The sequence below is a fragment of the Phalacrocorax aristotelis genome, chromosome 26 (assembly GCF_949628215.1).
Source record: "Phalacrocorax aristotelis chromosome 26, bGulAri2.1, whole genome shotgun sequence".
Lineage (NCBI taxonomy): Eukaryota > Metazoa > Chordata > Aves > Suliformes > Phalacrocoracidae > Phalacrocorax > Phalacrocorax aristotelis.
The window spans coordinates 2,854,442-2,867,232 of NC_134301.1; the positions used below are offsets into that span (position 1 = coordinate 2,854,442).

The following is a 12,791-nucleotide window of genomic DNA, read 5'->3' on the forward strand; positions in this document are numbered from 1 at the left end:
AAGGCGATGCGGGGGGGGGGTCTCGGGCCGGCGGAGAAGGAGCTCCCCTGAGTTACCCCCATGCTCTGATTTTACAGCTGGTGTGAAGCCCCCCGCGCCCCATCCCCACGTATCTTTGCACCGTTCGTGGCCGCGGCGCACCCTTGGGGCTGTTTGGGTGGATAAATGAGGGTGAGGAGGGAGGAAGGCCCCATGGGACAGCGAAAATGTTCACGCTTCTGTAATATAAAGGAGCCACAGAATTAAGCCCTCTAATATTTCGCTGCGAGTGGGTGACGGCTTCTTGCTTCGGCCTAACTACGTCCCCCAGGGGGCTCGGTTGGGGCCTGCCTGGGCTCAGGTTTAGGCCGGATTTTCGGGAGCTGATGAGCCGCGCCTTACCGGGGTCTGCACCGCTGGGCGGGGGCTGAGCAAGGGGCGACCACCCCGCCTCACCTGGTTCCGCCCCCCCCCCCCCACCTCGGCCCCACCGTGCGTCCCGTCTTCAGCAGCCCCCCGAGGTCAGGCTGGTCCCAGGGCCGGGACCCCACAGTGTCCCCCGTGGGTGGGGGGGGTGTCCCCCGTGGGGGTGTCCCCGGTGGGGTGCCCTCCATGGGGTGTGGCCCTCGGGGTGCGCCCCGTGGGCTGCCATCACTGGGGTGCCCGTGGTGATGCCCCCCCCCCCCCCCCCCCGCCCCTCTCCGTGCCCATCTATAGACAAAAAATCCCCCCCGGGAGAAGGGGCGTGGCCTCTCCTCTCCCCGCCCCCTCATGCATAATGCACCGCCTAATTAGCGCGCGGTGACGCAGCCGGCGCGCGGCCAATGACGGGCGGTGACGCCGGGCGGTAGAAAGCGCCCGCCCGCGGTGCGCGGCCCAGAACCGGGACGGGAGCGGCCGCCGCCATGGTGGGGCACCGGGCAGCGGGCAGCGGGCAGCGGGCACAGGGACCGGCTCCGGCTGCCGCGGGCGGGGGATGCGCGGGGGGGGATGCGGGGGCGGATGCGGGGGCGGCGGGACGCGGCGCGGCGGGGGCCGGGGGCTTGGCGGGGCGGGGGGCGCGGGGCGCGGGAGGGGCTCGGCGGCGGCTCGGCGGGCACCGGGCGCGGCCCCTAGCGCCGTCCCCGACGGCGCGGCCGGTGCCGGTCCCCGCTGACCGCCGCGCTCTCCCCGCAGTGCGACTTCTCGGAGGAGCAGACTGCGGGTGAGTGACTGGCACCGGGCACGGGCCCCCACTGCCCCCCACCCCCCCCCCGGTACCGGGCACGACCCCCCTCCCCGGACCGGCCCCGCCGCCCCCAGCGCTTCCTGCGCGGCCGCGGGCGGGGCCTTTCCCGGGGCAAAGTCTCGCCGGGCGGGGCCGCTCGTGCGGGGGGGTGGTGGTGGTGCGGGGTGGGGTGCGGGAGAGGGATGCGGGGCCGGGCCCGGAGGGGTGCGGGGCGGGGGGGGGCGCGGTCCCTTCTTGCGCCATTTGCCCTTATATGGGCACAGCACGGGGCCGGGCCGCGCATTCCTGCGGGGGGGGGGGGGGGCCCGGACGCCCGGGTTCCTTCCCGGGGGGGGGGGCGGGAGCGGCCCGGACGCCTGGGTCCGCTTTGGGGGTGGGGGGGGCGGAGGCGGCAGCATCCCGGCCGCGCCCGGCGTCGGGTTCCACCGGGAAACCGGATCCCGCCCGGAACCGAAACCCGACCCGGGAGGGGGCGGGGAGGGGCCAGGTAACGGGGTCCCCAAGGTGTGGGGTCCCAGGGGCGCAGGCTGCGGGGGTCCCATTGGTGCGGGGTCTGTGGATGCAGCGTCCCGCGGGATGGGAGGCCTATCGGGGGGGGGATCCCGATGCGTCGGGACGGGGGTGTCCCCCGTGCATCGGGGGTCCCGGAGGTGCTGACGCGGGGTGCGGGGGGGGGGGGTCCGGCAGAGTTCAAGGAGGCGTTCCAGCTCTTCGACCGCACGGGGGATGGGAAGATCCTGTACAGCCAGTGCGGGGACGTGATGCGGGCGCTGGGCCAGAACCCCACCAACGCCGAGGTCATGAAGGTGCTGGGCAACCCCAAGAGCGATGGTGAGTGGGGGTCCCGTGTGTCGTCGTTCTCACCCCCCCCGGACTCCCCAGGCCCCCCCGGCCCCAGCCCACGGCCTCTCTCCCGCAGAGATGAACGTGAAGACGCTGAACTTCGAGCAGTTCCTGCCCATGATGCAGACCATCGCCAAGAACAAGGACCAGGGCTGCTTCGAGGACTACGTGGAGGGGCTGCGGGTCTTCGACAAGGAGGGCAACGGCACCGTCATGGGGGCCGAGATCCGCCACGTCCTCGTCACCCTGGGTGAGCGTCACAGCCCCCCACCCGGGTCCCCGAATCACTGCGAGCTCTCAGGGACCCCTTGGCCGCCCCTGAGGACCCCCAAAGCCCAGCCAGCCCCAGGGACCCCACGATCTCCCAGCCAGTTCTGCAATCCCCCGGCCATCTCCTGACGCACCCCCACCCCAAAAGGCCCACAAGGCCCGGGGACCCCGGCGTGTCCCCCCATCACCCCGGGGTGACGCGGGCTGTCCTGCAGGCGAGAAGATGACGGAGGAGGAGGTGGAGCAGCTGGTGGCCGGGCACGAGGACAGCAACGGTTGCATCAACTACGAAGGTGAGGGCCGGGGGTCCTGGGGGTCCCGGGGGTGCTGGGGGGGTCCTGGCGGGGCTTGGCCGCGGCCCCACTCCCTCCCTGACCATCATGTCTCCTTCCTTCCTCCCAGCGTTTGTGAGACACATCTTGTCAGGGTGACGCCGCAGGGGTACGCCTCCCCCCCGCTCCCCTCAGTTACTTACAGTTTTTTTTTTTCCTTCCTATTTTTTCCGTGGTGTCTTTTTTTTTTAAAAAAAAAAGAGAAAAAAAAAAAAAAAGGCCGCCTGGTTTGCGCTCTCGCCCTTGGTGCAGCCTTCCCCCCTCCCCCCTGCCCCGCATGCCCCTCTGCATGGAGCCCCCCTGTGCGCCGGGGCCGGGACATGGGTGCTGGTGTGGGGGTGGGGGGGGGGGGGGGCCGGTGGAGCCCCCCCCGGCAGCGAGGGCAGCGATGTTGGGCCGGGGCTGCAGCGACGCTGGTTCCTCCCTGCGCTCTTCAGCCATTTGACTTTGGTTTTCCTGCCTCTCTCTCTGGGACGAGGGCTGGGGGTCCCGGCAGACCCCCACCTCACTGCATCCCCCCCATTCTCTCCACAGAGCTGGTCCGGATGGTGCTGAGCGGTTGAAGACCCCTCGTGTCGTCGTGCAGCCCCCCCCCCCCCCCCATCCCTGCCCCCATCACTCTGGGTTTTGTGCCTTTTCCCTCATTTTCCTGCCACCCCTACAAGCCCCCCCTCCCCTCCCCAGCCCTCCTCCCCCCCAGCCCCACCGGCTAAATTATTGCTCCACGGCATCAAATAAAGTGTCAGAAAGGTGACGCTGGGTCCATGCGCTTCTGCCCCCCGCCCCAAGACAGACCCTGCACCACGAGGCTGTTTCTTCCCGCCCCGGGGACTTGGAATTTTATTTTTGTTGGTTTTTCTTTAAAAAAAAAAAAAAACACACAAAAAAAAACCAAAAACCCAAAAACAATGGGGGGGGAGACAACTGAGACAGAGCTGAGGGTTTGGGGGGAAATGCCCATGTGCCAGGTGGGATTGGAGCTGTCTCATAAATAGCCGGGGGGGAGCAGGGTCCCCCCGCCTGCCCGGGGAGACCAACACTTAAATAAAATCTGGGACAATCATAAAAAAATACCAAAGCTGGAGGGGTCGGGGGTCTGGGGGGGGGCTTCCTTTGGGGCGCCTTGCGGGAGCGGGAGGGGCCGGTCTCCCCGGGCCGGTGGTGGCGGCGGGGTGGGGGGGCTGCGGCATCCTCGGCCCCGGCGGGGGCTCACTGCGTGGGGGGGACGGGGGTGGCCGTGCTGGGGCTGGGCGCGATGGGGTCCGTCTGCAGGGGGGGGCCTTGGTCTGCAGGGAGAGAAAAGAGAGGTGGGGGGGGTCACATCTGGGGGGGGCAAGGGGGTGCATGAGCACCTCTTGCCCCACAGCTCCCAGGAAGGGTTGAGCCTCCCCCGCCCAGCCCCATGCCCGCGAGTGGGTGCCCCCCTCCCTGAGCCACTCCCGGTGGGTTCCCACCCGTCCCCGTCCCCGGTGGCCCCCCACGCCCCCCCCCATGTCTCACCTGCGAGAAGGCCGGGGTTGGGAAGGAGGCTTCCCTGCACGGCGGCCACGATGGCGGGGCTGTGCGCGGCGGCCGAGCCCCCCGCGAGGTGCGGCAGGGCCAGGCCGGGTGGGTGGGTGGGGGGGGGCAGCCCCCCGGACGGCATGCTGCTGGCGAGGGCCCCATGCAGCGGGAGGGCGGGCGGGTTAGCGGGGAAGGTGGCGCCGAGGGGCTCGGCGGGGGGGTTAGCCATGCTAAATGGGATGGCGGATGGAGGCAATCCGAAGGGCAGGGCCGCGGGCGCATTACCAGGCACGGCGGGGTGGCCGCTGCCACCGAGGCTCCCAGCCAGGCTCTGGGACGGCGGCTGCTGCCCGGGGAATGGCGCCGGGGCTGTGGGGAGAGAGGGCGGGGAGGGGGGCATCAGCACCGAGATCCCGGTGTTGACACCCTCCCCACACACCCTCACCCCCCGCCCCAGCCCTCGGCACCCCGACTCACCGTGCGGGACGGCCGGGGCGCCCGGCGGCGGGGGCGGCTGCGGCGGGGGGGGCCCCGGGCAGCGGCTGCCCCATGGGCTCGGCGGGGGCCACCATGGCGGGGGCGGGCGGCGCGCCCAGCGGGTGGGCGGCGGGGGCCAGGGGGGCACCGGCAGGCAGGGGCTGGGCCCCCGGCGGCAGCGGGGGCGGCTGCTGCTGCTGCTGCTGCTGGAGGTGCTGGAAGTGCTGCTGGCGGGCGCGCATCTCCGCGTACTTCAGCTGCTCCATGTGGAAGGCCTGGCGGTCCGCCAGCAGCTGCTGCCGCTGGTATTCCAGCTGGGGGGGGACACGGCGGCAGGGTGGGGGGGGGTCAGCAGGGGCTGCTGGAGCGGGGGCAAGCGCCCAGCTCCCCCTCCCCATCACTCACAGCCTCGCGCTCCCGGTCCATGATGGTCTCCAGCTCCTCGAAGTGCCGCAGTTTGATCTCCAGCTTCTTCATCTGCGTCTCCACCAGCAGCGCCACCAGCGACTTGATCTTACGCTCCTCCACAGCCGCCAAGTGCTGCGAGGAGGGGACCAGGGGGTTCAGCCCCTGCACCCGTGCTGCGCCGCCCGCCCCCCAGCCCCGACCCCAGCCCCTCACCTTGGCCTTCACAGCAGCGGCGGCCAGGGCGGCGGCGGCGGCAGTGGAGAGGTTCCCTTCGCCGATGTCCCGCTCCACCTTGGCCTTACGCTCGGCCTCGGGCTCCGGTGGCTCCTTGGGCACCTCGTCTGGCCCCTCCTTCGCCTCCTTCTCCTTCTCCGGCTCCCCTGCGGCAGGGTGGAGGCCATGTCAGTGGGGCAGGGCCATGGGGGGGGGTGGGGTCAGCATCCCCCCAGCCCAGCCAGGGCTCCGCCGCCCCAACTCACCTGTTCCATCGCCATCCCCCTTGTCGGGCTCCTTCTCGCCCTCCACCTCCTTCCCCTTCTCCTCCTCCTTCTTGGGCGCGTCCCCAGGCTTCTCCTTTGCCTCCTCCTCAGCGGCACCGTCCCGGGGCTCCTGGGGAGGGACCGGCCCCGCGGCCGCTGAGTCCCTGCGCTGGCCGCCCTCCCCGGCCCCCACCCCGCCCCGCACCCCCCTCCGTGGGCCAGCCGCTACCTTCGCATCCTTCTTCTCCTCCGCCGGCTGCGCCTCCGCCCGCGCCTCCTCCGCGCCGCTCTCCTCTGGGAACACAAGTGCAGGGTCAGGCCCCCCCCACTGCTGCCCACCCCAGACCCGACAAACTCATCACACGGAGCCCGCCTCACCTATCCGCTCAGGCTCGTCGGAGGTGGTGCCGGCGATGCCGCTGCTCTCCAGCCCAAACGCGGGGTCGGCCTTGCCCGTCACCTTGGCCGCCTCCTCCACCTTGCGGACGTGGGCCTCCACCAAGGCCGTGGGCACCTCCTCCTTCATCTTGGAGAACTCCTCTGCGGGGCAGCGCCGTGGGGCGTCAGCGGGGCCGGCAGTGGGGCCCCCACCGCCCCGCGGAGCCAGCCCTGGGCCTCAGCTTTGTATAGCCCTCACGGGGGGCTCGTCACATCCCCGAGAGGTCACACCCCCATCTCCACATCGGCCTTCCTCTGCCTCTCTGTAGGATGCTCTATAGACTCACCCCATCACCTCATGAGTCATCCTGTCCCCATAGGTCTCATCCTGTTCCCCTACAGGACTCCTACAGGATCCTATAGGGCCTACAGGACCCATCCCTCTCCCCATAGCACCCAGCCCGTCTCCCTGTAGGACCCATCCTTCTCCCCACAGACCCCCAGGACCCAGCCAGGCCCCCCCAGCGGAGGGGCTGCCTTACCCAGAGCCGACTTGGCGGCGGCGGAGGCGACGCGGGGGTCGACGACGGAGGCCAGGAAGGCGACGGTGCTCATGACGGGGTTGCCGGACTGGCTGAAGGGGATGGGCTGGTAGGCCAGCGGCCCCAGGGACGCCTCCGAGTCCTCCAGGTAGGGGTCCTCGATGGGCAGCCGCAGGAAGTGCAGGATGCACTCGTCCTGCGTCCGGCTGCCCACGTGCTCCGACACCTTGTTCCAGTCATCCTTGTACATCTCCAGGGCCTGTGGGATGGAGCAGGGGGGGTGTCAGCGGGGTCCGGCAGCCCCATCCCCCCCCTCGCTGTGGACCCCCCACTCACCTCCAGCAGCAGCAGCGTCTCCTGCTCCGTCCACTCCCGCGTGGCGCTGGCGGCGGCTTTGCTCTGCGGGGGGAGAGAGGGGTGAGCGGCAGCGGGCAGGGGGACGGCGACTGGGACGGCGGGTGCCCACCTTGGAGGGGACATTCTTCTTGGTGTACATGTCAGTGCGGAGGCCGAAGTTCTGCATGTCGGCCGGCTTCTCCTTGCTCTTGTCGGGGAAGTTCAGCATCTGCTGCGAGGCCGAGGTCTGCTGCTGGGGGGAGGAGAGGGGACGCTGGGGACGTGGCCACGGGGGACAGGCCGCGAGGATGCCCGTTTCCCCACCCCCCCCATCCCAGAGAAGCCTTCATGCCCCATCTCGTCACGGTGTCCCCCCCGCGTCCCTGCTCCCCGGGGCAGGGCGGCATGCGGGGCGCGAGGGGGAGGAGGGAAGGAGCCTTCCTCGGCCAGCGGCGGGGGGACGGACCCCAAGAAGCCGCCTACCAGCTCCGGCTTCCCCTTCACCGTCTCGGTGACGAGGTCTTCGATCTCTTTGCTCTTGCGGCCCGTCTTGGCGTCGCCGTCGCTCTGCCGGCCCTGAGGCACGGATCGAAGCTGTGCGATCCCCCCACCCCCCCACCCCACCCCGCGCCCGGCCCCCGCGGGGACCGGGGGAAGGCAGAGGGGGGACGCGGCTGGGCGAGGAGCTGCTGCCCCCGCACACCCACCTGGGGCGTCTTGGGCTGCAGCGGCACCAGCCCTGAGGGCGTATCAGCCAGGACGTGGAAGTGGGAGGTCGGCGGGGGGCCCATGGGGGTGGGCCGGCTCTCAGCATCCACCTGGTAGTTGATGAGGCCCCACTGCTCCAGGAAGGCATGGACCCTGCGGAGAGCCGGGGCTCAGACCCTGCCGGTCCCTCCGCCAGCCCCACGGTGCCAAACGGATGCCCCCCATCACCCCGCTAGCCCCGGACCCACCGCATGATGGCACAGACGTCCCCGGCCAGGTTGCGGCGGCACGCCGTGGAGGTCAGGTACTCCTGCGGGTTCAGCCGGTACGTGTCGATCATGAAGTTGCGGTAAGCCAAGTATCTGGGGGAGAATGGCGAGGTGTCAGCGCCGGCCGCGGCCCCGCCGGCACCGGGAGGGACGGGGAAGTGTGTGTCGGGGTTCAGCCTCACATTTCGGGGGTCTTGGATTTATTCTTGCCATTGAAGAACTCCGGCAGGGCTCGGCGCTCGATGGCGTGGACGCTGCAAGATGAGACGCTTGGGGAGGGCCCGGCCCGGCGGCCCCGCACCGTCGGGCTGGTGCCTCGGGGCGCCGTCCTCATCCTCGGCCCTCCCGTACCTGTTGTAGTCGAACCAGGCGGCGTAGCTGGGGATGATGATGTGGTGGGTCTGCTCCGTCACGTTGTCCTCGTGCAGGTCGGGGTTCTTGGCCTGCTCCCCCTTGCTCCCAGTGCCATTCTCTTCCTCATCCTACCAGAGACCAGCACCACATGGGCAAGGGGATCCTGAGCCCTGCTTTGGCACCCTTCCTCATCCTCACTGAGGGCAGGATGAGGCCAACGGCCCAGGGCAAAGCCGCCTGCAGCCCCAGGGGCAAAGGGAAGGGCAGAAAGGGGCCTTTTCTACTCAAGAGAGGTAACAAGAGAAGAGAGATAAAGAGGTGGCCATCCAGCAACGGTGACCCCTGTGCTGGGGTGGGGACACCTTCCCTGGAGGAGCACGACTCACCTTGCCGGCCGTCTCCATGCTCTCATCTTCCTGCTCATCTGGAAGGGAGAGGGCGGTTTTGGGCACTGCCGGGTCTGCGGTGCCGGGGGACCTGCCGTGGCGCTCGGCCTCGGCGGCTCGGACTCACCCAGGTCCGTCATGGTGCCCCCCTTGACGGGCGCAGACTCCGAGTCCTTCTTGGTGTTGACTGCAGCGGAGGGAAGCGATGCTGAGCACCCCAAGGACGGGCCCCCACGCAGCCCACGCTCGTGATGGGGGGACCCCACAGGGTGCCTGCTGGCCCCCCAGCCTGACCTGTCTTGGGCAGGGTGACCTCCTCCACATTGGGGACAGGCGAGGGCTCGTCCATGTCCTTCGTCAGGTCCTCCTGCTCCTCCTCACGGTGCCCACGCTTGGATTTATTGTAGGGGGTGGAGGGTCTGCAAAGGGAGAGACCCCCCCCATGTCCCAGTCACCACCGCACCCCAGGGCCAGGCTCCCCACAGCCCCCACTCCAGGGCTGGATCCGACCCTGCCACCCCCCCCAAGCCCAGGCTCACCCCTTCTTTGCGTTCTTCTTCTTGGCTTCTGGGGTGGGCGAGGGGGAGGGCGAGCGCTTTCGCTTCTTGTAGTTGCCCCCCTTCTTGTCCCGCCGGTCAGAGTCGGGGCTGTTCACCTGGGGGGACATGGGGGGTCACTGGGTGCAGCCGAGTGGGACGGCCAAGCAGAGACCCTCATCTTCACCCCCCGTGGTTTTGCGGCCCCGCTCTGACCTCGTCCGTCAGCGTCTTGGCTGAGATCTTCTTCCTGCGGGCGACGGGGCTTTTCTCATCCGTCACCTCGTAGTCCTCCTCATTCATCCACTCGTTGAAGGTGTCCGTGTCCAGGATCCACTTGGCGTGGACCTGCCGGGCAGGGGTGTGGGTGTGTCAGGCAGCCAGCGGGCAGGGGAGGGGGCTGCAGCCGCCATCTCAGCCTGGGGCACCCCCGTTACCTTCCGGGGCTTCTCCGGCGTTGAGCGTCCTCCACGGAGGCCTCAATTTCGCTGGCGGGGATCCAGGTGTCGTAGCTGCGGGCACAGAAGGACGGCGCGAGAGTGACACCCACAGCAGTACGGGCACCCCATGGGCAGAGGGGAGCTCCATCAGGCTTCAGCCGTGCCCCCACAGCCCCCACCCGGGACCCCTCACCTGTCGGGGTAGTAGCCCCAGTGCAGCAAGACCTGCTTGTCGCGCTTCATGACCGGCCGGACCCACTCCTCTGCGGGAGACACGGAGCGGGGCCGGCACTGAGCATGACCCGCCGTCGCACCAAGAGCCACCCGTGAGGCTGCGCACAGCTCTGGACCCCCCCAAACACCACTCCCCCACCAGTGTTTCATCAAGAGCTTGGACCCACCTTCCTCCAGGTTCCCGGGGGACAGGGCAGACGATGTGGGATGCGTTGCTCTTGTCCTCGGTCACCGTGCCCTGCGAGGAGAGCAGGGGAGCTGGTCCAGGGCTGACTGCCGGGACAAGGTGTCGCATGGGCCCCCCCTGTGCCCCCCACCCTGGTGCTGCCACTGACCTGGTGCCTCTTGACGATGTCTTTCAGCTTGCTCAGCAGCTTGGGCTCAATCTCCTGGTGCAGGAAGATGTTGGGCCGGGCCAGGCAGTTGTTCTGGGGAAGGAGAAGAGCAGAGCAGTGAGCGGGTGGGGGGACAGGGGGGTCCCAGGGTGGGGCAGGGGCAGCGCCTCTTACCTGCACCAGGGATTTCTCGATGGTCATGAACATCTCCACGTTGCGGTCCATCCGCGAGGGATTCTGGAAATCGAAACGCCGCCTTATTGGAAGAAAAGAGCGACTCTCATGAAAGCCACAGCTCAGGTCTCCTCGTCAGCAGCCAAAGCCTGGGGGATTGGGGGGGACACGCGCCTGAACCCCATCAGGGGTCCACGGTTGGGGCGGGGGGGAATGTGCCACAGCACCTGCTTGCTGTGGAGGTGAGTGACATACAAAGAGCTCACCCCCGTGCAGACCCTGGCCGAGGCCACCCAGGGCGTTCCCGAGGAGGGGACCACCCCCGCCCCCTGGCTCTGTGACCCCCAGCTCGGCCCCCCTCCCGCTCCCAGGACCTCCCCAGACCCAGCGGGCACAGGCGGCACTCACCATCCTTGGTCGCTCTTGAATTTATAGGCCGCTGCCAGGATGTGGCACAGGGCTCCTCCCGCCTTGAAAATCCAAGAAGCATTTTATCTGTAACGGGAAGAAAAGGTTGGGGGAGGCGGCCACAAGGGGTGGGCTGCGTCCCTGGCATGGTGGGGAGCTGGGCAGGGTGCCACCCCCTCGTCAGGGTGCCATCCCCATGTCGGGGTGCAATCCCCTCATCGGGGTGCCCTTTGTCGGGCTGTCCGTGGGTTGGGATGCAGTCCCTGGGGTGTTGGGGCACTGTCCCTGCTTGGGGACCTGTCCCTGTGTAGGGACGCTGTCCCCACGTCCATGGGGTGCTGTCCTGGGGTCCCTGGCACGGCGTCCCCACATCTATAAGGTGCTGTCGACGGTCCCTTGGGGTGCTGTCCGTGGTCGGGGCCCTGTCCCCGGTGCTGGGGTGCTGTCCCCTGGCAGGACCCTCTCCCTGGCGGGACCCTCTCCCTGGCGGGACGCTGTCCCCTGGTTGCCGGGGCCCGAACCCCGCCTGGGGGGCAGCTCCTAGTGGGACGGTGCCCGAGTGTCACGGGGCACTGACCCCAGGACCCCGGGGCACCACCCCTGAGCAGGGCGCTGTGCCACGCTGGGACACCGTCCCCGGGTGACCGGGTGCTGTCCGTGGTCGGGCGCTGTCCCCGGGGCCTCGTCCCCGGGTCTTTGGGGCACCGTCCCCGCTCAGCCCTTGTCCCCGCGCCTTCGGGGCGCTGACCCCGGCTCATCGGGGCCTTGTGCCTGGGTCACCGCGGCGCTGTCCGGGGTCATCGGGCTGCTGTTCCCTCATCTCTGGGGCGCTGCCCCCCACGTCTCTGGGGCGCTGCCCCTGATCGGGGCCTTGTCCCCGGGTGTCGCCGCACCGCGTCCCCCGCCGGAGCGCGCCCCTGCCCCGCCGTGTCCCCCGTCCCCGTCCCCGCCGGCTGCCCGCCCCGGCGGGGGCTCACCGGCAGCTTGGTGAGGGGCGCGTTGCTGACGTGCTTGCCGAAGACCTCCTCCTGGAACTGCAGCAGCTGCACCACCAGGCTCGACAGCGACTTGTTGGTGGGGGGCTCGGCCTGGATGTACTGCGGGGGGGGGGGGGGGGGGGTGGGGGGGCGGGGGGGGTCAGCGCCGCCGCCGGGGCAGGGCCCGGGGGGAAGCGGCGGGGGGGGGGGGGGGGGGGGGGCGGGGGCGGCGATGGCGGCGGCGGGGCCGTGACAGGCCGGGCCCGGCGGGGCGGGGGGCCGGTGCCGGCGCCCCCCGCCCCCCGCCGCGGCCTACCTTCTTGTAGTTCTTGCCGAGCCAGAGGCGGACGTTGTCGAACTGGCTGACGGTGTCCGAGGCCTCGTAGTACTTGACGTTGGGGCCGCCGTCCTTCTTCCGCACCGCCATCTTCGAGCGGGCCGGGCCGCCTCCCGCCGCGCCGCGCCGCGCCCGCTCTGCCGCCCCCTGCCGGCCCCGCCCCGCGCCGCGCCCGCTCTGCCGCCCCCTGCCGGCCCCGCCCCGCGTTCTCCCGCCCGCTCGGTACCGGGCGGCGGCGCCCCCTGCCGGGCCGGGCGCTCGGCGGGGCCGCCCCCCCCCACCCCCACCCTCGCGCCGTGGGGTGGTCCCGGTGCGGGGGCCGGGCCGGGAGCGGCGGCGGGAGGGGCGGGGCGGGGCGCGCGGCGGCGGGGCCCGGTCTAGGCGGAGCGCGGCGTAGGGTGGCGCGGGAGTCACGGTGGCCGAGTGGTTAAGGCGTTGGACTCGAAATCCAATGGGGTTTCCCCGCACAGGTTCGAATCCTGTCCGTGACGCCAATACCCGTTTTTGCGGGGACTCGCGGGTGGCGCGGCGGGGGAGGCCTGGTCGCACCGGGGGGGGAACCTCCCGTGCCCGGTACCCGCTCTTTTAGCAGCGGGCCCCTGGGGGCGGGGGGGGGCGGCACTTTTCGGGGACCGTGCCTCGGGGGGGGGGGGGGGGGCTGCAGAGCTGGGCATGGAGACATGCCACCCCCCACCACGCCCCGTGCCTGGAGCCTCCCTGAGACCCTCACCCACCCCCCAGAGGGGTTCGGGGGGGCCCGGCCCTCCCGGGGAGGGTCCCCGGCCGGAGGGGACCGCAGTAGCAAAGGCGTTCATCAATCGCAGCGACACAAAGAGACTGGAGGGACCCCATGGCTGG

General features: G+C 70.3%; 2 protein-coding genes and 1 non-coding gene across 4 annotated transcripts; 2 read left to right on the top strand and 1 right to left on the bottom strand.

The window, feature by feature from the left end:
* Positions 1-768: 768 nt before the first annotated feature.
* Positions 769-3,406, top strand: MYL6 (myosin light chain 6). Of its 2 annotated transcripts, XM_075075930.1 has the most exons (7): positions 769-887; positions 1,156-1,183; positions 1,895-2,038; positions 2,127-2,300; positions 2,536-2,613; positions 2,723-2,761; positions 3,187-3,406. In XM_075075930.1, exons 1-6 carry the CDS (start codon positions 885-887, stop codon positions 2,749-2,751), a joined length of 456 nt encoding a protein of 151 aa, XP_074932031.1. In that variant the 5' UTR covers positions 769-884; the 3' UTR covers positions 2,752-2,761; positions 3,187-3,406. The 2 variants fall into 2 exon arrangements, with proteins under 2 accessions (XP_074932031.1, XP_074932030.1); XM_075075929.1 differs by lacking the exon at positions 2,723-2,761 and having other exon boundaries at positions 776-887.
* Positions 3,407-3,460: 54 nt separating this feature from the next.
* Positions 3,461-12,077, bottom strand: SMARCC2 (SWI/SNF related BAF chromatin remodeling complex subunit C2). Its single transcript, XM_075075928.1, is given in 34 exon segments — positions 3,461-3,928; positions 3,931-3,938; positions 4,153-4,524; positions 4,633-4,681; positions 4,683-4,946; positions 5,038-5,172; positions 5,254-5,420; positions 5,520-5,649; positions 5,749-5,813; positions 5,898-6,059; positions 6,440-6,698; positions 6,776-6,838; positions 6,906-7,025; positions 7,259-7,351; positions 7,483-7,636; positions 7,732-7,845; positions 7,935-8,006; positions 8,104-8,234; positions 8,493-8,530; positions 8,620-8,679; positions 8,787-8,911; positions 9,032-9,147; positions 9,245-9,376; positions 9,466-9,488; positions 9,491-9,540; positions 9,662-9,731; positions 9,870-9,888; positions 9,890-9,940; positions 10,038-10,130; positions 10,212-10,293; positions 10,620-10,687; positions 10,689-10,706; positions 11,597-11,716; positions 11,913-12,077. Coding segments are annotated over 34 exon segments (3,750 nt in total). The 5' UTR covers positions 12,024-12,077; the 3' UTR covers positions 3,461-3,712.
* Positions 12,078-12,342: 265 nt separating this feature from the next.
* TRNAS-CGA (transfer RNA serine (anticodon CGA)) lies at positions 12,343-12,424 on the top strand. Its single transcript has one exon. It is a non-coding gene; the product is annotated as a tRNA-Ser (tRNA).
* The last annotated feature ends 367 nt before the right edge of the window (positions 12,425-12,791 follow it).

What these genes read in the sequence shown, in the direction of transcription:
- MYL6 (XM_075075930.1), top strand. An exon ending in GGGCAACCCCAAGAGCGATG is followed by an intron (nt 2,039 to 2,126) that starts GTGAGTGGGGGT and finishes TCTCTCCCGCAG; the next exon opens with AGATGAACGTGAAGACGCTG. An exon ending in CGGTTGCATCAACTACGAAG is followed by an intron (nt 2,614 to 2,722) that starts GTGAGGGCCGGG and finishes CCTTCCTCCCAG; the next exon opens with CGTTTGTGAGACACATCTTG.